The following is a 23199-nucleotide window of genomic DNA, read 5'->3' as shown; positions in this document are numbered from 1 at the left end:
GTGCGAGGTGGAGCCGAAGAAGACAATGGAATCGACGTCAATTTGATGCGATGCTGTGGGAGTGGGAGCCGGCCAAAACCGGAGTCTCGGTTTCGCGTGCGAGTCCCACGCCAATCTTGAGTGATTGCCAATGCCAATGCCACCCCTTTCGTTTTGACCAAACCGTACGCGACAAGCACCCTCCCGTCGCCTTCTTTCCTTCCTTCACGCTACGTACGAGCACTGCTAATCCCTAATTAATTAATTCGCCCACCTTGCACAAAAGTTAATGAGAGATGCCAGTTTGGTTTTAGAAGGTTTGTCTTTTTACAAAGTATAAGGAGAGATTTGTGTATTTTAGTAAATCTTCGGAGAGATTTATAGAATTCTCAAAACTTTAGGAATGGTTCTTAGGATTTTTAAAATTTTAAGAAAGATCAATATCTTTTTTTATCAAATTTCAGAAGAGTTCAGTGTCTTTTACTCGTTTTACAATCATTCTTTTTCTCTTTTCTTAAAATTCATTGAAAGAGAAATTAGTAGTTAGACTATCTAATTATGTCATAATTTAATAATTATATTTTTATTAATTAAAAGTCAAAATTGAATTTAAACTTTGTAACGGCAATTGACCTATCTCTCAATTTATACTTCTTTCTTTTCTTTCTAAAATTCAAACTTGAAAATCTCAATCCCAACATAAAAATTCAAAGATGAGATTCTCCCTACTACTTTAAATAATTAATTAAATTCCTAAATTTTAATTTAGGCGATAGTCAAATAATTTTACTCAAATAAATAGCAATCAAAATTACTTAAAATTCAAATATTTAAAATTTTTTTTGTAAAATATAACTTCATTAAGCAGTTTTACCTAATAATTTCTTCTGTTAAAGGTAATTTGTAAGCAGTAGAACATCATTTCTAATGCGCATCCCAATAATTAGAATTCGAAACTTTCATATTAAAAGTCTCACACCAAATCTTAGTAAAAAGTGAAAAGGGTATATATATATATAAAATAAGAAATAAATTATTGCATTTGTATAACTAAAGGGCAATGCACCTTCAATGGAGGATATATAATGAAACGTATTTCCGTCATCTTACATCTGAATCCTTTCTCGCCCCTCTCTGTTGGCAGCAATAAAGAGCAACACTAAAATTTACAAGATTCAGTACAAAATTATTTACGTCCTCAGGCGCTGCCAATCAATCCACTACTTCCAAAAAAAAATTTCAACTTAGACAAATTTCAAGTTATGAATAGTAATTAGAAATACCCTAAAATAAAAATACTATTTGTAACTCTACAAATTTGAGGTCTCATTACAAATGGTAGAAAAACTCTTTACATAACTTCAACCTCAACTTCAATAAATATTTCGACAAAAACCAACACTCTCAATGTTAAACCTAAAAAAAAAAAAAAATCATTCTATTACCATTAATTGGATGACCCACAAAACACTTTTATCATTGTCTTAATTAATTTATTCTTCTAAAGCATAATAAGGCCAATGGGTCTTTGGGGTCTACACTCTCCATGCGACCCGGATGGATTAAGGTCCTTAACTTTGGAATTTTAATCGAATTGGAACCACATTTTGCTACAACAAATCAAATGTGAGAGTGCATGAGAAGTGACACTCACAATTCCTCCTAGAAATTTGGAACGGAAGGTTCAAATACGCTGTTTGAGGTGAGACCGTCGCCTCAAATCTTTAATTGATAAAATCAGCTAATACTATGTGTAAATACATGTGTAATATTATTGGTAGGAATTTCCGTGACGTCATGTTGAGTGCCTCGAGGACAAATACATTTCTTTATCTAGTCAAGAATTTAAATTTATAGGAAAAGGGTCACATATGTGTTTTAGTATCAAAATGGTTGGTTTGGTTCACATGGAAGCACCTTGGTTGATTAAATGCAAAGAAAATTATAAATAATTAAAATATATCTTTAATTAAAAATAAATTTAAAAATAAAAAAAAAAAAAATCGTACGAGAGACTTTCCTTCCACGTGTCTGTGTGACTGCTTTCTAAATCTTTTTTTTTTTATTACGTACATAGGAACTCCAGTCACAAACGAACCCTTCAAATCCCCTAATGTGGCACCAAACCTACGGATCAGCGTCCTCCGCCTTCAGGTCTCGCTGATCAGGGTAAAGTCCAAAATGCGGATACGACTTCTATGCATCAATTGGATGTTTGACCCCCGAGACATATTTCCATTAACATCTGTTGCAGCCAAAAATTGAACAACTTTCACGATCCCTAATCACGACCACCTAAAGAGAGATAAATAAGTCAGGCTTGGAGGACCCGGAGTGTACTCCGAGGGATCGCTCCGATGCTTAAGTCAGGGATTGGCTTGAGAGGTTTTTTATGCAACAGTAAAATAGAGTTTAGAATGAGATACCTTAGCCTCTTCTCTGAATCCCCATTTATAGTGATGGAGTTTGACCCAAGCGTGATGTGTCATTTATTAGCGAATTATGGCGCAAGAGTGAATCGCTCCGGTTGTTATAATGTTGGCGTAGATTGCTCTAGTAATCACGGAGTTGGCGTCAATTGCTCTGCCTGAGTAGTTGACTTAGGTGGTAATTGTCCTCATCAATGTTGGGCTCTAGTCTCCTTTAAATTTATGGTAAGTGATATATTTGAGGTATATCAGTTGTCCCCACTTCAGTTTCGAATTTTTGAAGCTGGCTTCCAAAGTTTGAAAGTTGTAATATTTTTTTTTTTTTTGTCGAGCAGCTCTTCTTGAGGCATTTTGGGCTGCTTGTGGCTTCATGAATCGTGCTCTTCTTTTTTTTCGTTTCTGGCCTAATGAGCTGTGCTCATATTTTGTGTCGTTTCTAGGCCTCATGAGCTTTGCTCGTCAGTTCGTCCGATTCTTCTTTGCCTAATGAGTTGTGCTCATTTTTTGGGCAGTCTTCTGGCCTCACGAGCGTTGCTCATCAGTTGGACCGATTCTTCTTTGCCTAATGAGATGTGCATATTTTTTGGGCAATTTTCTGGCCTCATGAGCATTACTTGTCAATTGGGCTGATTCTTCCTTACCTAATGAGTCGTGCTCATTTTTTGGGCAGTCTTCTGGCCTCACGAGCGTTGCTCATCAGTTGGGCCAATTTTTCTTTGCCTAATTAGCTATGCTCATTTTTTGGGCAGTCTTCTGGCCTCACGAGCGTTGCTTGTCAGTTGGCCCAATTCTTTCTTACCTAATGAGCTGTGCTCATTTTTTGGGCTATATCTTCAGTAACATTTTGATAATTTATGATGTCAGGATGGTTGTTCAATTCAACAGGTTCTTGCAATTTTGATTTCATTGGGGTTAAAGATGTGAGTTCTGGTATTTTCAATATCAGTTAGGATTCTTAATCGGTTCGGGATGGATTTGTTTCAAAGGGTTTGGATGTGTATGCACCAAGTGTTCGATCATTTGTGGCAAAGGGAACTACAAGTAAGCGTGCAATATTATAGATTTTGCAGACTATTTTTGTGTTGTCTGTGTCATATATGAGGTCTATAAACTCTGATTATTTGATTGTATCCTAGTTGATTCGTGAGTCCCATGTTGGATGGGGTTGTGAGTGTAGTGGCAGATTGAAGTTTAAGATTGAGATCTGCGAGATGTCTACCATTGATGATGGTGATTTTGTTACAGTTTGTTTTGATTATGGTGTGGATTAGTCAGTTGATTGGGTACCAGGTGCTTAACTGAATGTCATTAAGAAGTTCAGTTTTGCTATTTGGGGTTTTGCTGATTGCAGTTGCTACAATTATGCAATTTCAGTGTTCATTGCAATTTCAACTCAAATTTCCAATTGTAATTTCAAATTCACTGTTTAGAGCACTGTTCACATGACTGTGCAAGAGTCATTATTGCTGACCCCATGGTACATTCGGCTAACCCATTGGAATTTTAAAGTTTGGCTTTGTTTATTTGACTAGTAGTGTAGCTGTCATGACCCCACTATGCATTTAGTGCATAGGTCACTATTCAATCAATTAAATATCTTGAACATCCTATTAATTATTATTAGCCATTAAGGTGGAGCTCTTCAAGCATTGAAACTGTGGCGTCTGTTTATTTTATTTTTTCTAGAATTATTATTGTATGATGGAGAAAAAATCATACCTTGAGAATAGGCATGTTGGCTACATAATTCTTGTGCATAGAAACATCAATTGTAGTCAGATTCGTATTAGATCCGGAATTTCCCAATATCGCAAGTTAGGTCCCGGTTATTCGTCTGTCAATTTTCTTACTTAGCTTCTTCAACATGAGTAAAGCGTCATTGACATGCTTGAATGTAATAAAATCATACCCTTTACTTTTCCCAATGGCCTTACTAAGAATCGCGACGGCCTCTTCGAGGTCACTGTAGGTGGAGAAGAGATTGTAGAGGTTCTTGATGGTAGTGTCTCATCCAATTCGGTGAATGAAGAGTTTGCACTGGGTAGGGTCCCAATTGGCGATGGATCAGACGGTGTCAAGTACGTCTAGGTATCATATGATGGCATTTCGGACCATCTTAATTGAGCAAATGCATCGACCTTTAATTATCTGATGTAGTCATGATCAAGGATTGAAAGAGAAAACCTCTCAAGAAGTTCTCATAGACGACGCCAACTGTTGCAGCCAAAAATTGAATAACTTTCACGATCCCTGATCACGACCACCTAAAAAGAGATAAATAAGTAAGGTTTAGAGGACCCAGAGTGTACTCCGGGGGATCGCTCCGATGCCTAAGTCAAGGATTGATTTGAAAGGTTTTGTATGCAACAGTAAAGTAAAGTTTAGAATGAGATACCTTAACCTCTTCTCTGAATCCCCATTTATAGTGATGGAGTTTGACCTAATGGTGATGTGCCATTTATTAGCGAATTATGGCACAAGCATGAATCGCTCCGGTTGTTATAACGTTGGCGTAACTTGCTCTAGTCATCATGGAGCTGGCGTTAATTACTCTGCCTGAGTAGTTAACTTAGGTGGTAATTGCTCTCATCAATGTTGGACTCTAATTTCCTTTTGATTTATGGTAAGTGATATATTTGGGGTATATCACCATCCACGGTCTCCACTGGCTCACAAAGAACTCTCACCATTTATGATCCCCGCTGACTTATAGAGCGAACTCTCGCCATCCATAGTCCCCGCTGGCTCACAGAGTAAACTCTCACCATCCACAGGTACCGCTGGTTTCTTGAGTATATCTATCTAGAATTGAACCCCGATGCTCCTTCTTACTTGCTAATACATTTCCACTGCGCCATGCTCGTGGCGGCGACTACTTTCTAAATCTTAAACATATTAAAAATATGTCCCTCTTTTTCTTTTCTTTTTTATACTATTGAATGTACAATTAATGTGTCACATGTTTAACATTTAAAAAAGAAGTACAGGAATTCATGAAGGAAAAGGTTTTTCCAATAATTTCTAAAAAAAAAAAACACTTAAAATAATGTGTGGGATCAAACATTAAGATTTGGTTGTGTTTGAACTTAATGCAATATGAAATTGTTTCAAATTTCTTCCAAATCCACATAAGTATAAATTTAAGCCTCGAAATCCATGCTCTCAAATGTAGATAGGTTTACTTATTTTTGAAAACTTGAAATTCAGACATTTATTTCAAATTTGTAAAAATGAGAAAAACTTAGATGCTATTGGTTATCATTACTCCCTTCATTATAATTGTAACATATGCTTATATAGGGTCAAATTATTTACAAAATATAATTTTAATGGTGAGAACTGACATAATACTCTTATAAGTTTACATAATATACAAGGCGCACAAACAAAAATGCATTGAATTTTACTTAAATATATAAAATCAAAGAACAAGATTGAAATTCATGTTTCCAAATACAACATTAAGATTGTCACATAAATTTCAATTGGGTTAATGAAACTTGGTATGATATACTTATTTTATGATATATATATATATATGACATGCAATTATCTTGATCCAAGTCCTTCAAAATAATCTAAGAAGTATTCTCGTTCAATACTAATAATTAAACACTACATATATATATATATATATATATATATATATAGATATATATATATATATGATCATATCGTAAAGTGCATTTCGATTAGATATAAGGATGAATCCACAACTATACGAGTCCAAACGCGCTGTGTTTAGCTGGAATTGCACTTGAGACTTAAGATGTATTTAGATCTCTAAAACACAACGATTGAAACTAGAGATTACACTGTGAAGAAGGAAGCAGTGCATTTTCTCTTTACAAATTACAAGACCCATCAGAACCACTACTACACGATAATTAATTAATACATTACTCTCATTCAAATTATAATTGATTTATGCAATTACCAACTCTAGATTAATTATACTACGCCCATCTGCATAGAGTATTAATGCCTCCATCATGTCCTCACCTAAGCATCTGCATACAACCCCCGATTTGAGCTGCAGACTGGCAAGCTCTGATCCCCAAAGAAGAGTAAGTAACCCCAGCACCCATGGTGCTCGCCGGAAACCCGACACCGGGTATGTGGCGGCCGCCGGCCCCGGCCTGCTCCAACGACTGGACCTGCTTCTTCAAGAACTTAACGTAGTGAATGGCCTCGTCCAGCATGGAAGCAGTGTCCATCTTGGTCCCACCTGGCACCAGTCTCTGCAGAATGCGTATCCGCTCGCTGATGCGCTCCCGGCGGTGCCTGGCCGCCACGCTCTGGGGGTCCTTGGAGATCCTCACGTTCCTCCGTTTCGGCGGCTTCACCGATTCCGGGTCAATTTGTATCGGCTGCATCGCGGCGATCCGGAAGATCATCTCCCGCATCGCCGCCATGTTGTTGGACGAGTTTCGCTTGTTCTCGGCCAACATCGCATGCGGCGAAGAGGACGAAGAAGCCGAGGATGACGAGGTGATGAGGTTGGGGATGAGAGGCGGCGGTGTCATGGGTGGGTTTATCAATGTGGGTGAAGCTACGTGATGGTGATGAGGGTTGTGGAAGAGAGATGGAGGAGGAGGATGAGCGGTTGATATGGTGGTGCCGCCTCCATTTGAGAATTCGAGCTCCGGCATTTCCGGGGCAGCGCATGAGTAGGGCCCGCAGAACTGATCGGGAAGCTTGTCCATTTGCATCATCATCATGGTCATCATCTCCATCTGGTTTTGATCAGATGGTGCTGATGATGATGATGATTTTATCACATCAACATCCATTTATGTATATATAAATATATTCTCACTCTATGTATTATTGAGAGAGAGAGAGAGAGAGAGAGAGAGAGAGAGAGAGGTTGAAAAAGCTGAGAACTGGGAACAAAGGCTGAGGAGGATGCAGAGGACTGAGAGGGGTGCAGAGGGATGGAGAAGCTGGGGAGAGAGGAGGTAGGCTAGCTATAAGGGGGGGGTGTTTGGGAGTTAACTAGCTAGGGTTTTATCAGAAAAAAATGTTGGGGGAGAAAGCTGCTGGAGGGGGGAGGGTATATTGATAATAAAAGGGTAGCTAGGGAAAAGGCTGAGAGGGGAAAAAAGAAAAGAACAAAATGGGGATAGAAAGTTGCAGGAATATCGAGAACTGACCATACTCAATCCGGCAGGCTCACTGCATGGCTTTATATAGCAAGTGGTCAAATATTTTATAGTTTCTTATGGGGAAATAATTGTTCAGGCCTACGGGGGTTTTACTTTCATTTCATTTCATGTGGGGGGGTGTAGTGGGAAAGTTTCAATTTTCAAACTTTCAACTCGATCAATTTATTGCGGAATTTGGAGATAGATCTCTGATCTGGACCGCCCAGAGGGGTGACTGGTGGGGCCTTACCAATTTATATATCTCCCATCACGGATGCGTGACCCAACAGTGGACGTCAGCCACCTGATCTAATTAATACGTACCGATGATCATCTATCATAGACCACAGCGGACGATCGATGATTATCAGTACTGGAGATCATGACCCGCGTAAATATATATATATATATATATATATATATATATATATATAGTCAGGAGATAAAAGTATGGTCCACAAAATGGAGGGGTTGCAGAAGAAAAGCCAGAGGGGGGTGTTGAAAAATGAACGTGTGCATGAACCATTATCTTGGAGAGTAAAGATACCTCTTGCCTCGCCTTGGCCCCGTGGAAGGGAAGAGAGCTGTGCTTTGCTTTGCTTACCTTTGATTTGCTTTTAAATTTACTACCAACTTTCATTCATTAATTAATTAATTCCTGAAAGAAAGAAAGAAGCAGGAAACCCCACTTTCACATGACAAGTGTCAGAAGCACAACCCTCCTGTTTAGCAGCGTCTCTCAGAGAGATTGTGTATGTGTGTGCGCAGCGCGCGCGCGTGTGAGTGAGAGAGGGAGCAAAGCAGACAACCTTTAATTGGGATGAGCTCACTGGCGCATTGGAATCTGGTAGGCCGGCCGGCCGATCAGAGGTTCCGCTCCGTCACTGTCGGCGCAGACTGCCGATGAGAGGTGATATCATTGTGGGTCCTTTATATATATATATATATATTATATGTATATATGTATGTATGACTTATGTATATACACTTCTATGGTGTTGGGGGTAATTCAGTTTTTACATTCACAGATTCACAGCCAAAGTTCAGACGGCTGTATGGCACGCTGATCGAGGTGGATCAGGATGCAGGGCGGACCTGCTCCTGCTGTTGTTCTGCCGGTGAACATGCTGGGCTGGGTGTAACTTGCAAGCAAAAACGGTGTCGTTATCGCTTTTTAGTTCACTAATCTTTGCTGTCCGATGACTGTTGACTGTTGTACATTTTGCACTTACACAGTTGCACCGTTGAATCATCAAAAATGACTGGGTTGAGCATACATGGATCCCACATGAAACGTAGAAGTATTCACATGAGAAAAGGAATTGAAAAGGTACGCGATAGGCCGGGCTGTAACGCGGTTTAAACGGTATATTGATTTGTGGCTCGTTAGAGGTTACATAGTCAACCTTCTACATTTATACAAAAAAAAATTTAGACTAACCTTATTGCGTGTGTGAGAGAGAGTATATCTACTCGTTCAGTTTGAAAATTGTGAGCTGAGATTAATTAAAAGCAACAGTTTTACTAGTTCGACCTTGCAACTAGTGTTCCCAACGTGGCCTTTCTTTTCGTTTTTGTCTGCGTTTTAATTAAATCTCAAAATTTCTAAATTTTTGCCATACTTTTAGTTATTTGGAAGACTTACTTGTGTGATTGCAAGGTACTCATCGATTTTGGAGGTGTTGGTAGTCTTTAGAATGAGAAGAGTTCTCTTATATTTTCTCTATTATGGGAGAAGTTTTATCCTCGCTTTTACCTGTAGTCTTATTTAGAGATTTCAAACATTGTGCTTGATTTCTTCTCTTTTAATGATATTACCTTTTTTTCAAAAAAAAAAAAACTAAATTTCTTGATTTGGGAATTCAAGCCATATATACTTTGCCCTAATCCAAAATAAGATAAATAAAATGTAGAGTGCATCAAACCCCATGAAGATTGGATGAAGTAAATTTAAGGACAGGATTTTTAAAATATGATATTGTATTTTATCATTAATTCTCCTATAGAGGATGTGGATGATCACTATATCCAAAAATGTATCCACATAGGAGAGATTGTCAACCAAATCCTTAGATTGTATTCCAAAGTGGAGGTACAATATGATTTAAAAAAAAATTAAAAAACATGTATCTCTTCTAAGGTTTGTTAAAAAGAAAAGAACTTTTTCTAAGGTTTCAAAATTTTTATTAACCTTCCTTGAGTTTTCAAAAATGTCACAAATCACTCATAAGATTTACCAATAAGATAAGAACTTCCCTCATAAGACTTATCTTTTTATAAAATAAAAGAACAGGTCTATGTCTTTTTGATAAATTTCAGGAAAGATATCTAAAATTCTTGAAACTTTAGGAGTGGTTCTTGAAATTTTTAAAACTTTAGGGAAGATCAATGTCTTTTGTCCTTACAAAAAATATATTGGTTGAAAACCAATCAAACTATTGAGACCAAACATAAAGGAAAACTCTACTAACCACAACATAAGCATTACAACTAAAAATAACAAGTGATATGGCACATAATTTTATTGAGGAAAAATTAACTAATTCTAACAAGTGATGTGTGACTGCATCACATGAATTTTTTTTTTAATTTATTGAGCGAGAAAAAATTAACTAATTCCAAATACTAATGATGAAATTTCACATCAGTTTATACTTTTTTATGATGATGATTTTTTATTGTTGGATGTGTACTTATATTGAGTGGAACGCATACACCGGGAAAACATGATGAAGCAAAGAACAAGGAAACTGTACTGCAGGAAGAAACTGTCAATTGTTTGATCGACGGTTTTGGTCTTGGGAGATAACCGTCGATGGTTTCAGTCTACATGGGAACAGCTCTCGGTATTAAACCATCGACGATTTGTTGAAACTGTCCATGATTTCGTTTGGCGTAGATAACAGATTTTGAATCAGGATATCAGTAGATTGGGAGATTTAGAGGATTTTCTTCTGAGATTTGCTACAGTAGTATTTTAGATGAATTATAAGTCTTTTGTATGCATAGGGTTAGCATATAAACTATATTTTGTAACCCTTAATGTAAGCTTGATGAATTAATAGTGAAAATCAGTTGCTTGCTCCCATGGACATAGGCACATTGTCGAACCACGTAATTTCTTGTGTCGTGTGTTCTATTGCTTTATTTTATTCTCTTTGTGTTTGATTATTTTTGTATTCATTCATTGTTGGTTGCTACATTTCTTGCTCCGGATTCAATTTGTTGGTTCTTGTCGCGCATTGGCATTCAGACTACTCTGCACAACAAATTAGTATTAGAGTTATTGGTTGCAATTGCTAGGATTTCTTCTACAAAGTTCAATATTGGTAAGCTCAATGGAACGGAAAATTTTGGACTTTGGCATAGGAGGGTTAAGGATGTGTTGGTACAGCAAAGTATGGGGAAGGCACTATACGAAAGGAAGCCAGAAGACATGGACGACACAAGTTGGAAGGAGTTGGAAACGAAGGTTGTGTCTACTATCAGGTTTTGTCTGGCTGATGACGTGATGTATCACGTCATAGACGAGGAATCACTGACAGTAATTTGGCTGAAACTGGAGAGCCGATATATATCTAAATCTTTATTGAACGAGTTGTATATTAAGCAAAGACTTTAAGGGCTTAAGATGGCAGAGGGTTCAGATCTAAATCAATACATCAACGTATTCAATCATATCGTCAACGATCTAAAGCAGGTTGATGTGAAGTTCAAGGATGAAGACAAGGCATTGATGTTGTTGAATTCCCTACCTACATCTCCTACATATGAGAATATGGTTACGACTCTGACGTATGGAAAAAAAACCATGGAGTTGGAGGATATCACGAGTGCATTGTTTGGGTTTCATCAAAGGAATAAGGCTAGCGATGAAAGTTTACAAGGTGAAGGGCTCGTGGTAAAAGGTTATCAGGATCGTGAGAAATGCAAGTTATGGGGTGGATCAAGTAATAATAAAACTCAGTCACAGTCCCAGAAGAGGAAGGACGTTTGGTGTTTTAAGTGCGAAAAAATTGGGCACATAAAATTGGAGTGTCCAGAGTGGATGAAGGGGAATATATAAACTCAAGAGGGTTCATCAAAATTTGTGAATGTATTGAAAAAAGGAGACTCGGGGAGCACTGATGGTGATATGCTTTCTGTTTCATCAGGTTCAGAACGCCTCACAGATTCTTGGATCTTAGACTCAAGATATTCTGATTACATGATGCCCAACAAAGACTGTTTCACCACTTACAGATTAGTGAGTTCTAGTTCCATTCTGATGGGAAACGATGTTTCTTGCAAAGTTGTCAAAATGGGGAATATCATAATCAAGATGTACGATGGTGTGGTAAGGACATTATGTGATATGAGGCATGAACCAAATCTACAGAAGAATGTGATTTCATTGGGCACTTTAGATTGTAACAGGTATAGTTATAAGTCTAAAAGTGGGATAATAAAGGCGTGTAAAGGTGTCTTGGTGGTGATGAAGGGACATAAGTTAACGGGGAATATTTATGCAATGTTAGGTACCATAGTTGTAGGTGGAGCTACAGCTGCAAATTTTGAGTCAAATAATAATGTTTTGTGTAAAACAACCACACACAAAATGTAGGGTATTCTTAACTACATTTATTTGGATGTTGGAGGACCGGTGATGGTAGCATCACGAGTTGGACATATGTACCTCGTGAGTTTATCATGAAAGGTTTGTGTTAGCTTTACTATAATCCCAAGAAAGGGGGTGAATTGGTATTTTAAAATTTCTCCCCTAGGTCAATTAACCAGCAATAGTATTACACAACCCTAAGGTCAATCTAGTGCATATATAAAATAAATCAATATATATGTGCTGAAATTAAATTACACAAGTAGCTAATTATGCATGCAAGGTAAAGCAGGTAAAGAGAGATAATACCAGATATGTTATCGATGTTCAGCAAACTACCTACATCCCCGCCTTGGCTCACAAGCATAAGGATTACACTAAGACTCACTTCACGGGTGGAGCGATATCGAAATACAATCAATTCAAATTAACATAGGACTGACCTCAACCTTTTACAACCAATCCTTCTGGACTGAATCAATGCCCCCTCAAGCCACACCTGAACTACAATAGAATCACAATACAGAATGTGTACAAATTATATGCTTCTTAATTAAGAAGATTTGCACCAGTATAATCAACACATATTGATAATGTAAGAACCATAAGCTCATATGTATATGTGTGCAAACAACACTTAGAGTAATGACTATATTCAATCACGCACAAAAGTGTATCAACAAGCTAATCTTTGAAACTATGTATAGATGAAAATTTCAATCACAGTTTAGGGTTTCAAAGATTTCTACCAAGAGTAATCAGAATATCTCAAAAATATTTTCTCAATAATCAAGAACAAATAGATATTCAAAAGTAAGCTTGTGAAAAAATTTTGCACACTCAAAAATACAAGCTCAATTAGTCTTGCAATAATAATGCAAAGACTCACTAGCCACTAGATTTTTCCCACACACTGGTTTACCAAATAAAATCTAGGGAAAAATCTTATACGCAACTCTTAATCCGAAAATCAAATGCACAATACAATGAGAGTTTCCTAGAAAAATAGAACAATGTATAATCACTCAAATAACTCACAAGGTTTGGTTTAGCAAAGGAATGAGTGCATGAGGGAGTATAGGCTTTGTATTTTGCAAAAAGGTTCTAAAAAATACAAAGAACATTTTGCTAATTACTTGCTAATCTGAGCAAATGAACCCATATATATAAAGAAGGCCTAAATTATAACCGTTGGGGATACATAGGGAATAATTAAATTTGTTTTAAATGAGTTTAAGAAAATTAACCCAATTTAACTCCAATTAACCGCGATAAAATTTAAGCCAACCCAAAAGTTTTGGTCGACCGAGCCATAGGTTCGGTCGCCCGAACACACACAACAGAAAAAGTAACTTTTCCATGTTCAGGTGCCTGAATGAGGGTTCGGTTTGCTGGCCAAGGCGATTTTCCAATCTGTCCGAGGTTCGGTCGCCCGATCTTAAGTTCGGTCTATCAAACTTAAACATTCGGTCGCCCAGGGGTATTTTGAGCGTGAAGTTCGAGTGCCTGAGTTGTTGGAAAAAGTTAGGGCTTGAGTTCGGTCGACCGTGGACACTCAGTTCATTCTGAGTTTGGCCACTCGAAGGCAAGTCAACTTTTTGACCATTCAACGATTTGATCGACCGAGGTGTTTTGAACACCAAGGTTAGGTCGCCTAAAACCCTAATAACTTAACACCTTAAGTCCTGCTTTAATTTAATAAGTTCCCCTGATAGTATATGTGATAATGGGGACTATCCTAAGTGTAAGTGCATGGACCTAGGGTCTTTCTAAGGTATTTGAGCTTATTAGTTCTTACATGCATGATATGTATTAATTATTACAGACCTTTCCTACTTTACTATTACAGACCCGAATTAAACTTAATATAAAATTATAATAAATGAATCTTTTGGGTCTTCTTTTGCTTCAAGGTAACATATGTCATCATACGATCTTGCAAATATGAACCTGAATACAAACTTAATAGACATTAAATACCGCAGTATTTGTTATAATCAAAATAAGGTATAACCTATAAGGTCAACAGTCTAGGGGTACTTCATGGGGCACAAGTTAGAGATGTTTGTCAGGTTTAAATTGTGGGTGAGGTGGAAAATCAAATTAGGAGAAAAATCCTCAGGTCAGACATTGGAATTGAGTACGTTGGTGTTCAAGGAGTTTTGCAAGCAGCATCTCAAGTTGTATATAGGGCTTGCAAGGAACTTCTTGGTAAATTTAGTGAGTATGATGTGTTTCTCAATTAACCAATCACCAAGGGTATCACTAGATTGGAAAGTTGTAGGAAAGGTTTGGATAGACCCAAAAAGGGTACAGTCTCTAGTTCCATTTTCAACAACTGAGTCGGAGTACATGACAATGGCTGAGGCTGCCAAGGAAGCATTGGGTTTAAAGGATCGATCAATAAGTTGGGTATTTAGTTAGGTGGGGTTCATGTTACCAAAGACAAGTTCAAGCATCGCTTGGACTTGGTTAACGTCTCTAGGTGGTAGACGGGAGGCGGTCTCAATCAACTATCTTGGGCGGAGAAGCGAGTTATGCTTTCATATTTCTCCTAAGTGGTAAATATTAGCCAAGGTGGAGATTGTTGGATATGTGTCTCATATTGAGTGAAATGCATACACCAAGAAAGCATGGTGAAGCAAAGAACAAGGAAACTGGACTACAATAAGAAACTGTCAACTGCTTGGTCAACGATATGATCTACGTTTTTGTTCTCAGGAGATAATCGTCAACGTTTTCAATCTGCAAGGGAACAACTCACGATATTAAACTATCGACGATTTTTTGAATCTGTTAACGATTTCGTTCGGCGCAAATCAGGAATTTTGAATCAGGAGATTAGTAGATTGGGAGATTTGGAGGATTTTCCTCTGGAATTTGCTACAGTTGTGTTTTAGATGCATTATAAGTCTTCTACACATAAGGTTAGTGTGACGACCCAAAAATTATACTATATATATATTACATAAAACTCTGATACCATATATATACCACCCGACCCCTAGGTGGGTAACTAGATACAACAATCCATAAGTTATACTACAACACAGCGGAAGCATAATATACATACATCTCATATACAATACCAGAGTACTACCATATCCAAAATACATACACAAATCCCAAAACATAATACATTCATAATTCATTCCTAAAAACATAGAATACATCCTTACACACCCTAGGGTCACGCTAGAACTCACCCTGGGCAACACAGTCTATCCCTTCCCTGGAGCACTCAAGTCTGGTTTCCTAGATTCCCTAAAATGTTGGAATTTATAGGGGTGAGATACCTTTCAGTAAGGGAATAAATTATTATCAGTGTGTGGCAAATGAGTTTTAGGGTTCTAGAAACAGATTCATTAAATAATTAAATTTAACTGAGAAATCATAATAACTGTGCTCATATCCATATACATATATATACATTTGCAACCATATATTTTTCTAAAAAATATGTACTTGCTTAATACGTTTTCCTGGGTCCAAAACCCAACATGCCTGTAAACGTAGATTTATCATGTTTGTAATGAGAAATCATCCTGAGGACAAACATACATCATCGTCATGTAATTACCCTATATGACCGGGTTGTGCAACCCGAAGGCGGGACTTAAACCATGGTAGGCCTACCAAGTTAAGTCAAAAAAATTATTATCTGTAGTATGATACGGCCACCGCAGCCTGGTCCGAACCAGGGGCGGTCAACATCTCTCTGCAGACCTAATCGACTGCCAATACCAACACTCTCCCTGAGAAGTGTGGTTGCACTGACTCATATCCTAGCAACGGTACTGAATCTCATATACATCACTGGTCCATCAGGGTTCTCATTTTCAAAAATACACAGTAATTTCATTATAACCATTATCATTTCTGTCATTTCATTCCTCAGTATCAAAAATCATGTTTGTATATATATCACATTTCTCAGCAACAAATTATTATATCTGTATAAATCACATTTCCAATATCAAAATATCATATCTGTATTTTCAATATTTCCATAGACCAGTATATATATATCACATTTCATTATAAACTAGCATAAATTACATTTCTCATGCCACACAAATTTTAAATGATATTTCATAAAATAATACTTGTCCAGATAAATAAATGATAATTCAACCAGTATTTTCAAATGCCTGATATGTTATAAAACTATATATATAGTGTTTTTCATACTCTCATACTTTCAATTAATTGAGTTAATTTTCAAAGTACCTGATATAATTTATTCCACTTACCTGATTCCTGAAGATATGCTTGTAGGGATCCTAAACAGTGCATGCGGTGTTCGCACAAAACCCTGTATCCATATACCCTAATTTAATTAACTCAACCCCTGAATAATAATAACCATTAAATATTTCCTAAGCCCACACACTCTCAACAACTGATTAAATTTTAAAACATTTTACTTATCCTAGTTTTGGGGTGGTGCTTGGGAAGCCTAACTCAAAAAATCGCTCCAGTTATAAATTGCAGAGAAACGTTGCCAGGATCTTGATATAACGTTTCTCCTTCGATTCAGGCTTAAACCGAGCAAAAAATCGAGGAGAGAGAGAGAGAGAGAGAGAGAGAGAGAGAGAGAGAGAGAGAGACTACCATAGCTAGAAAGAAAGGGGAAGAGGAATAAGTTTTACCCTAAAAAGTGAATTTAAACCTATTTATAGGTTTTGGAACTAGGGAAAAACTGTTAACGGTTTGGCCTATTCCAAACCAAATTCTCCTTTTTCTTACTTATTATTATTATTATTTGTTCTTTTTTTTTTTGGGTCTCTACAGTTAGCATATAAACTATATTTTGTAACCCTTGATGTAAGTTTGATGAATTAATAGTGAAAATCAACCGCTTGCTCCCATGGATGTAGGCACATTGCCGAACCACGTAATTTCTTGTTGTTGGCCCGGTTGAGCATCTAGAGGGGGGGTGAATAGACTTTCTTCATGGATGTGCTAACTTTCTATAAACACAAAAAACTTACCAAGAGCAAGTGCATAAAATTGCAATGTAAAGATGCAAGAAATCACAATAAAAGTATAAAGGAGATTGAGAGAGGAAAAGCTTAACACAAAGATATTTATGTGGTTCGGCACCCCACCTACGTCCACGCCTTGAGACCAACTCAAGGATTCCCAAAATATACTATAATCCTCCTTCGGTGGAGAAGTCAATACACGGTAGCTCATAAATAGCTTCAACAAGGTGCTCACTTAGAGACACTCAATAGTAGCTCACAAAGAGCCTTTCTTTACAAGAAGTAGATGAGAAATAAATGTAAACTTGAATACTCCGTTTGAGCTGATTACAACAATAAAATCCTTACTCAGTGTCCTTTTGTCAATAGAGTAGAAGCAAGACTAAGAGTAGCAAGAAGAGGGCAAGTGAGTGTATGAGCAAACCCTAGAAATGAGAACACCAATGAATGATCTTTTTACAATATCAACTTTCTTGGTCAGGAATAAATGCAATTACTCCTATTTAAACACCAAATGGGTGAGGGGAATGCTGGAGAGCCATTAGGCATTTATTAATGTAAGACAAGCGTCAAACTAGCTGTTCTGCAGCATTTAATGTCTGTTGCTGCCCAACGTTCGTCGACAAATTGGAGATTCGTCGACGAGCTCTTCAGTCAATTCATCGACGAAGCCTTGTGTTCGTCGACGAGTTGCTGCTTCTGAATTTAGGTACCTCTCGGTATATTTTCATCGACGAGAACCCCTGTGTTCGTCGACGAGTTTTCATGCCATTCGTCGACGACGACGCCCTGTGTTCGTCAACAAGTTATGGCTCTAACTTCAGATGCCTCTCGGTATCTCTTCGTCGACAAGAACCCTGTGTTCGTTGACGAAGTTTGTGTTACACTCATTGACGAAGCCCTGTGTTCATCAACGAGTTCCTTCTTTTTAAGACTTGTTCTTTAAGTACAAAGAAGGTCCTTGTCCGTTTGGGGGTTTCTTTTCACACTTTTAAATAACTTTACTTGTATTTTGTTGTGTGTGTGTGATACACCCATTTCTTGCTCTTAGTTTTGAGTTTTACTCTATATACAAGATATTTACAAGATGGGCTCTCTCTCATTTTCACACTCATCCTTCAGATGACTTTGTATATTGTGTATCGTCCATGAATGCGTTGAGAGGCTTGTGCTTTTGGTCATGGCATGAGTTGCTTTGACTGTTTGTTGGTTCAAATGCCGTTCTGTATAGCTGAAACATGACTTAGAGAGAAACGTTAGTGGCCTTAAGAACTGCTAATGGGTTGTTGTCATCAAAACACGGTAGGAATGAAAGACCCTTAACTACTTGGTCTAACACTTGTATTGTGTGTTCTTATTGCTTTATTTTATTCTTTTTGTGATTGTTTATTTCCATATTCATGCATCATTGGTTGCTGCATCGCTTGTTCTGGATTCGATTTGTTGGTTTCTGCTGCGCATTGGCTTTCAAGCCACTCTGTACAACATTTACCACAAATAGCAAAACTAGTCATAAGAATTTAAGGCATCCTTATATCGGGGAATACAATGAGACAAGGGACTAGTAGGAATTCAAACAATCATGTGAAGAACTTGAATACCATCCATATGATGCATGCAAGCACAAATATTATAATGTGTTATATATGCATTTTCTACCATCCTAAAAAGTTGTGTATTTTTGTTTGTAAAATTAAACTTGTCACTAAAGGCAATCAATATCTTGTTTTTCAAAAAAAAAAAATACAGTGAAGAAAATTATCGTAGATTTGATGGCTTGGAGGTGTGAGGTGCTCAAATCTCTTCATAACTATGTAAAGGTGCAATATAATATACATATATATATATATACACACACATCCTATTTGGGTCGGTAGGATTGTCATTTGGAGCTTTTTAAAATTTGGTTTCATGGCTTGGACAGCACCACTATTGCAACAGCAGCTTCAGGATTGGAGGAGAAAAGATCAAGAAAAGAGAAAGAGGAAAGGGAAGCTAGGGCTGCAAAACAATAAAAATAAAAGAAAGAAAAGAAAGCACACAAAAATGAGTACATCTTAAAAAGTTATGAGTTCTATGCAAAATAGCATTTTTATGTTTATACTTTGAGGATTACTTGATTTATGTTTTATTTCTCTTGTGTATCTGTGTTTAAAGGAGTGAACTTTGAAGGTATAAGTTCCATGTTAAATAACAATTTTATGTTTATACTTTGATGATTGCTTGCTTCATGTTTAATTTCCCTTGTGTAATATTTGTATTTAAAGGAGTGAGCTTTAAAGGTATGAGTTATGCAAAATAACATTAATTTTTATGTTTACACTTTAATGATTGTTTGCTTCTTGTTTGATTTATCTTGTGTATTTGTGTTTAAAAGAGTGAGCTTTGAAGGGAGTTAGGGAGTTTGGCAACTTCACATGGCAGCCTTGGTGGCCAAGTGGGATAGGAATAGGCTTTCTTCTTCTTTTTCTCTCTTAATTTAAAACATACAGGCTCTGTAACAACCCAAATTTTTTTTATTTTTTTTTATACAAAACTTTGATATCGACTATAATATCCCAGACCCAAAGAGGAATCGGCTGACCTGTTCATCACATATACCTAACCATGCAGTGGAATCATACATAATAACCCTGATACAATACTATAGTTCTAAGATCACCATTATTACATACATATCTCCTCAAAATGATATACATCCCATAATATACCAAAACATAACTATATAAATGTCTCTCACCAGTACTTACTTCTGAACCAAACACTATCTAGACTCGCCCCAAAATTTCTTATGTTTGATTTCTAGTATTCCCTAAAATGTTAAAATATCATTGGGGAGAGACACCTCTTAGTAAGTCGGAATAAATTATTATGTAACGACCCAAAGAATAATGATATTTAAATAATAAAGAGGGAGGGAAATGGAAACAGAAATAGAAGGAGGCAACAGACTTCGTCGAAGAACGCGGACATTGCACTTTGGATATTATAACCCAAGGAATTTTCTCATAGCCTCGTCGACGAACATAGGGATTCGTCAACGAGAGTACAAGAGGGTCTCATCGACGAGGGCATGTTTCGTCAACGAGAAGATACCGAGAGAATGTTTTAGGAGATTCTGAATTTCATCGACGAAGGGGAGAGTTCATCGACGAATTTCCTATTAGACTCGTCGATGAGATGACATGGCTCATTGACGAAAGTCGTAGTATAAATAGCCCTAAACTTGGTTTAATCATAGAAAAATCAACGCAAATCTTTCCCTCTCTCTCTCCTACGGTCTCTCCTCCATCTCTCTTCGATTTTAGCTCCGTTGTTCACCGAATCAATGATCTGAGGCCACCACGACGCTCCTAGCGAAGTTCTCTCCAAGTTTTCTGGGGCAGATCGTTGGTGGGATCAAGTTGAATTTCTTCCCAAAATCAAGGTAAGGTCTTTTAGTCAGTTTTTGACCTTCTAGTAGTTGTAGAAAATGATGGAGATAAAGAAATAATGATATTCCGTTGTGGCGAATGTTGTTTTCAGGGTGTTGAGTAGGAAGCCTTGCGGGTGTTGGACCAGTATACCATAGGAGCTTTCCAATAGTCAGGTAAGGGAAATATACTATGCTAGGAAACCCTTTTACGATTTCAGTACGAACTATATGTTTTTATCAAATTATTGTTCAGATTATCTATATTTATAGTTTCCAGGACCTGATAATATTAATATTTATTTGTGTGGCTTGAGTTGATAACAGAACAGTACTATAATTATAGAATTTGTGAATACCATGTTTATAGTTATTAACAGAAATACCATAATATTTGCATGTTTCTAGAATGACGAATTTTTCAGTGTACAGTATACTCAGAAATATGTATTTTCAGTAATTTTAGAATAACATGTTTATCAGAACCATAACGCCTTGATATACAGATATTCAAACAACAGTTCAGTTATATAGAAATCAGATTTTCAGTCAGTTTATTTAGAATTTCAAATAAATTCTATGGGGTTATGGTTATTTTAGAAATCACAGTAAAAATAGTATATTACAGATATCAGTTACCTGTATAGTATCAAACCCTGATGGATCAGACAGTAGAGCACGGTACCGTAACTACAGATATTCAGTTCAGAGTGCAACCACTTTACTCAAACAGTAAGTGGTATGAGGTCGATCGTGCCCACATCGGGACAAGCTCTCCATCAAATATGGATTGAGGGGGGCGATCAAACTGTCAGAGTTCAGTTGACTTACCCTGGTCGGCTAGCCAGGATAGGTCCCGCCTTCAGGCCGCATAGTATTAATATGAAAAGCAATTTCATATAGATTGGCATGTTAAGTTATGTAGTTAATGGTTTTTATTATACGTTATGTAATGTCAGCATTTTTAGATTCAATTATTCATATTATTCTTAAATCAGATTATTTTTATCAAACTATAGCTCATTGGCCACACACTAGTAATAGCATGTTTCGTCTTACTAAGTGTTGGCTCATCCCAGTGTTGAATTATTTTTCAGGTGAACCAGCTAGGCTATCGGAGCAGGCTCGCAGGTAGAGGGGTTGTTGTACTGCCCTTTTTGAGAGTGAGTATTTTTGGGTGGCATGTTTTTTGTAATCCCTTGGTATCAGTAAGGGTAGTTTCGAGAGAACAGCGATGATTGTATATTGTGGGTTGATTTGACACTCTGGTATTGTATTATGTGTGGATTTATTTTATATGATTGGTCTTCCGCTGTTTAGGTTAATGATTGGATTTAAAACTAGGGAAAAAAGAATTTTATTTTATTAGCAGGTCGTTACATATTATCAGTGTGTGGCAAATATATATCCATTAATTTAGCAAAGAACAAACTACATTTAAACTATAACTTCCACCTAAAATTGAAAATATATTTATCTTCTACTCAAGCATACTTTAACTTAATAAATTAGCCTGTTTTCATAAATTAGTATAATTTCTTTTATTTCTTTCCTTGATGGTACTAGCATACTATCATGGATTAACCCCGTATGATTGGGTTGTACAGCTCGAGGGCTGGACTTAACCATGGCAGGCCTACCAGGTTAAGTCAAACATAACATAATTACGCACGATTGCCCACCCAATCTGATCCGCCCATACTACTCGCCGCAACACTTCAGTGGGTATCCTACTCGCCGCAACACTTCGGGGCTAATCGGCCTCCAACTCAACACTTTTTGAATAGTTTGGTTGCACTATCGGTTAAACATCCAACCTGGTCTGCCTATCCTACTCGTCGCAACGCTTCTCAAGTCAGCACACAGGGGGTTACACTGTCTGATCTAGCTAGTTAGCTACAGTATCGTGCTCTGAATTTGAATCATACTAGTCCATCAGGGTTCTAATAACATATAATACTTCATAATTAATAAATCTATATCTTGATCTCATTTTTATAATTCTGCATAAAATCTATCTTATCATATTTTTGTACTTGGCAAAAAGTCGGCTGAACTGTTATAATATATATATATATATATATATATATGTTTGAAACTATTATATCACATTTCTATATAAACTATTATATATTTATATATCTGATCACAACACTAGGCCTACTAAGGTGTCACGGCACTGAGCCGACTGAACTATCACAGAATTAGGCTAGCTGAAATATCACGACACTAGACCGACTGAAATATCACGCACTGAGCCGGCTGAACTGTAATAATATACTGTATAATATCATATATTCTGTGATTTCTGTGTCATTCTAAAAATCATTATCAAACTGCATTTGTTCTGTGTAATCATAAAATACTCTGGTCTATTTATAAATACTGTAAAATAATCGCACTTATGCCCCACGAGTGAGTGTTACCCTATAATATACTAACTGTATAGGGAAAACATATTTTACTGAAAATAATATTAAATATATGTCTATGGTTTACTTAGTTCAAACAACATATTTCTCAAAAACAAACATTAATTCATAAGTATCCCTCCCCATAAACCTAAATATCCAGTAAAATCATATAAATAATTTATGTAATCAAATATTGCATTTTAAATAGTAAATTTTCTAAAATAACTAACATA

At 36.8% G+C, this 23199-nt stretch overlaps 1 protein-coding gene across 1 annotated transcript; it reads right to left on the bottom strand.

Annotated features, from left to right (window-relative positions):
* Positions 1 to 6164: 6164 nt before the first annotated feature.
* Positions 6165 to 7201, bottom strand: LOC131158760 (transcription factor HEC2). The gene has a single exon (XM_058113617.1). It carries the CDS (start codon positions 7199 to 7201, stop codon positions 6407 to 6409), a length of 795 nt encoding a protein of 264 aa, XP_057969600.1. The 3' UTR covers positions 6165 to 6406.
* Positions 7202 to 23199: the final 15998 nt, after the last annotated feature.

The sequence above is a fragment of the Malania oleifera genome, chromosome 1 (genome assembly GCF_029873635.1).
Source record: "Malania oleifera isolate guangnan ecotype guangnan chromosome 1, ASM2987363v1, whole genome shotgun sequence".
Taxonomy (NCBI): domain Eukaryota; kingdom Viridiplantae; phylum Streptophyta; class Magnoliopsida; order Santalales; family Ximeniaceae; genus Malania; species Malania oleifera.
Note: the sequence above shows the minus strand (reverse complement) of the source record. Positions and strands in the feature narration are given on the sequence as shown.

What these genes read in the sequence shown, in the direction of transcription:
- LOC131158760 (XM_058113617.1), bottom strand. Translation starts at nt 7,201, where the DNA reads ATGGATGTTGATGTGATAAAATCATCATCATCATCAGCACCATCTGAT.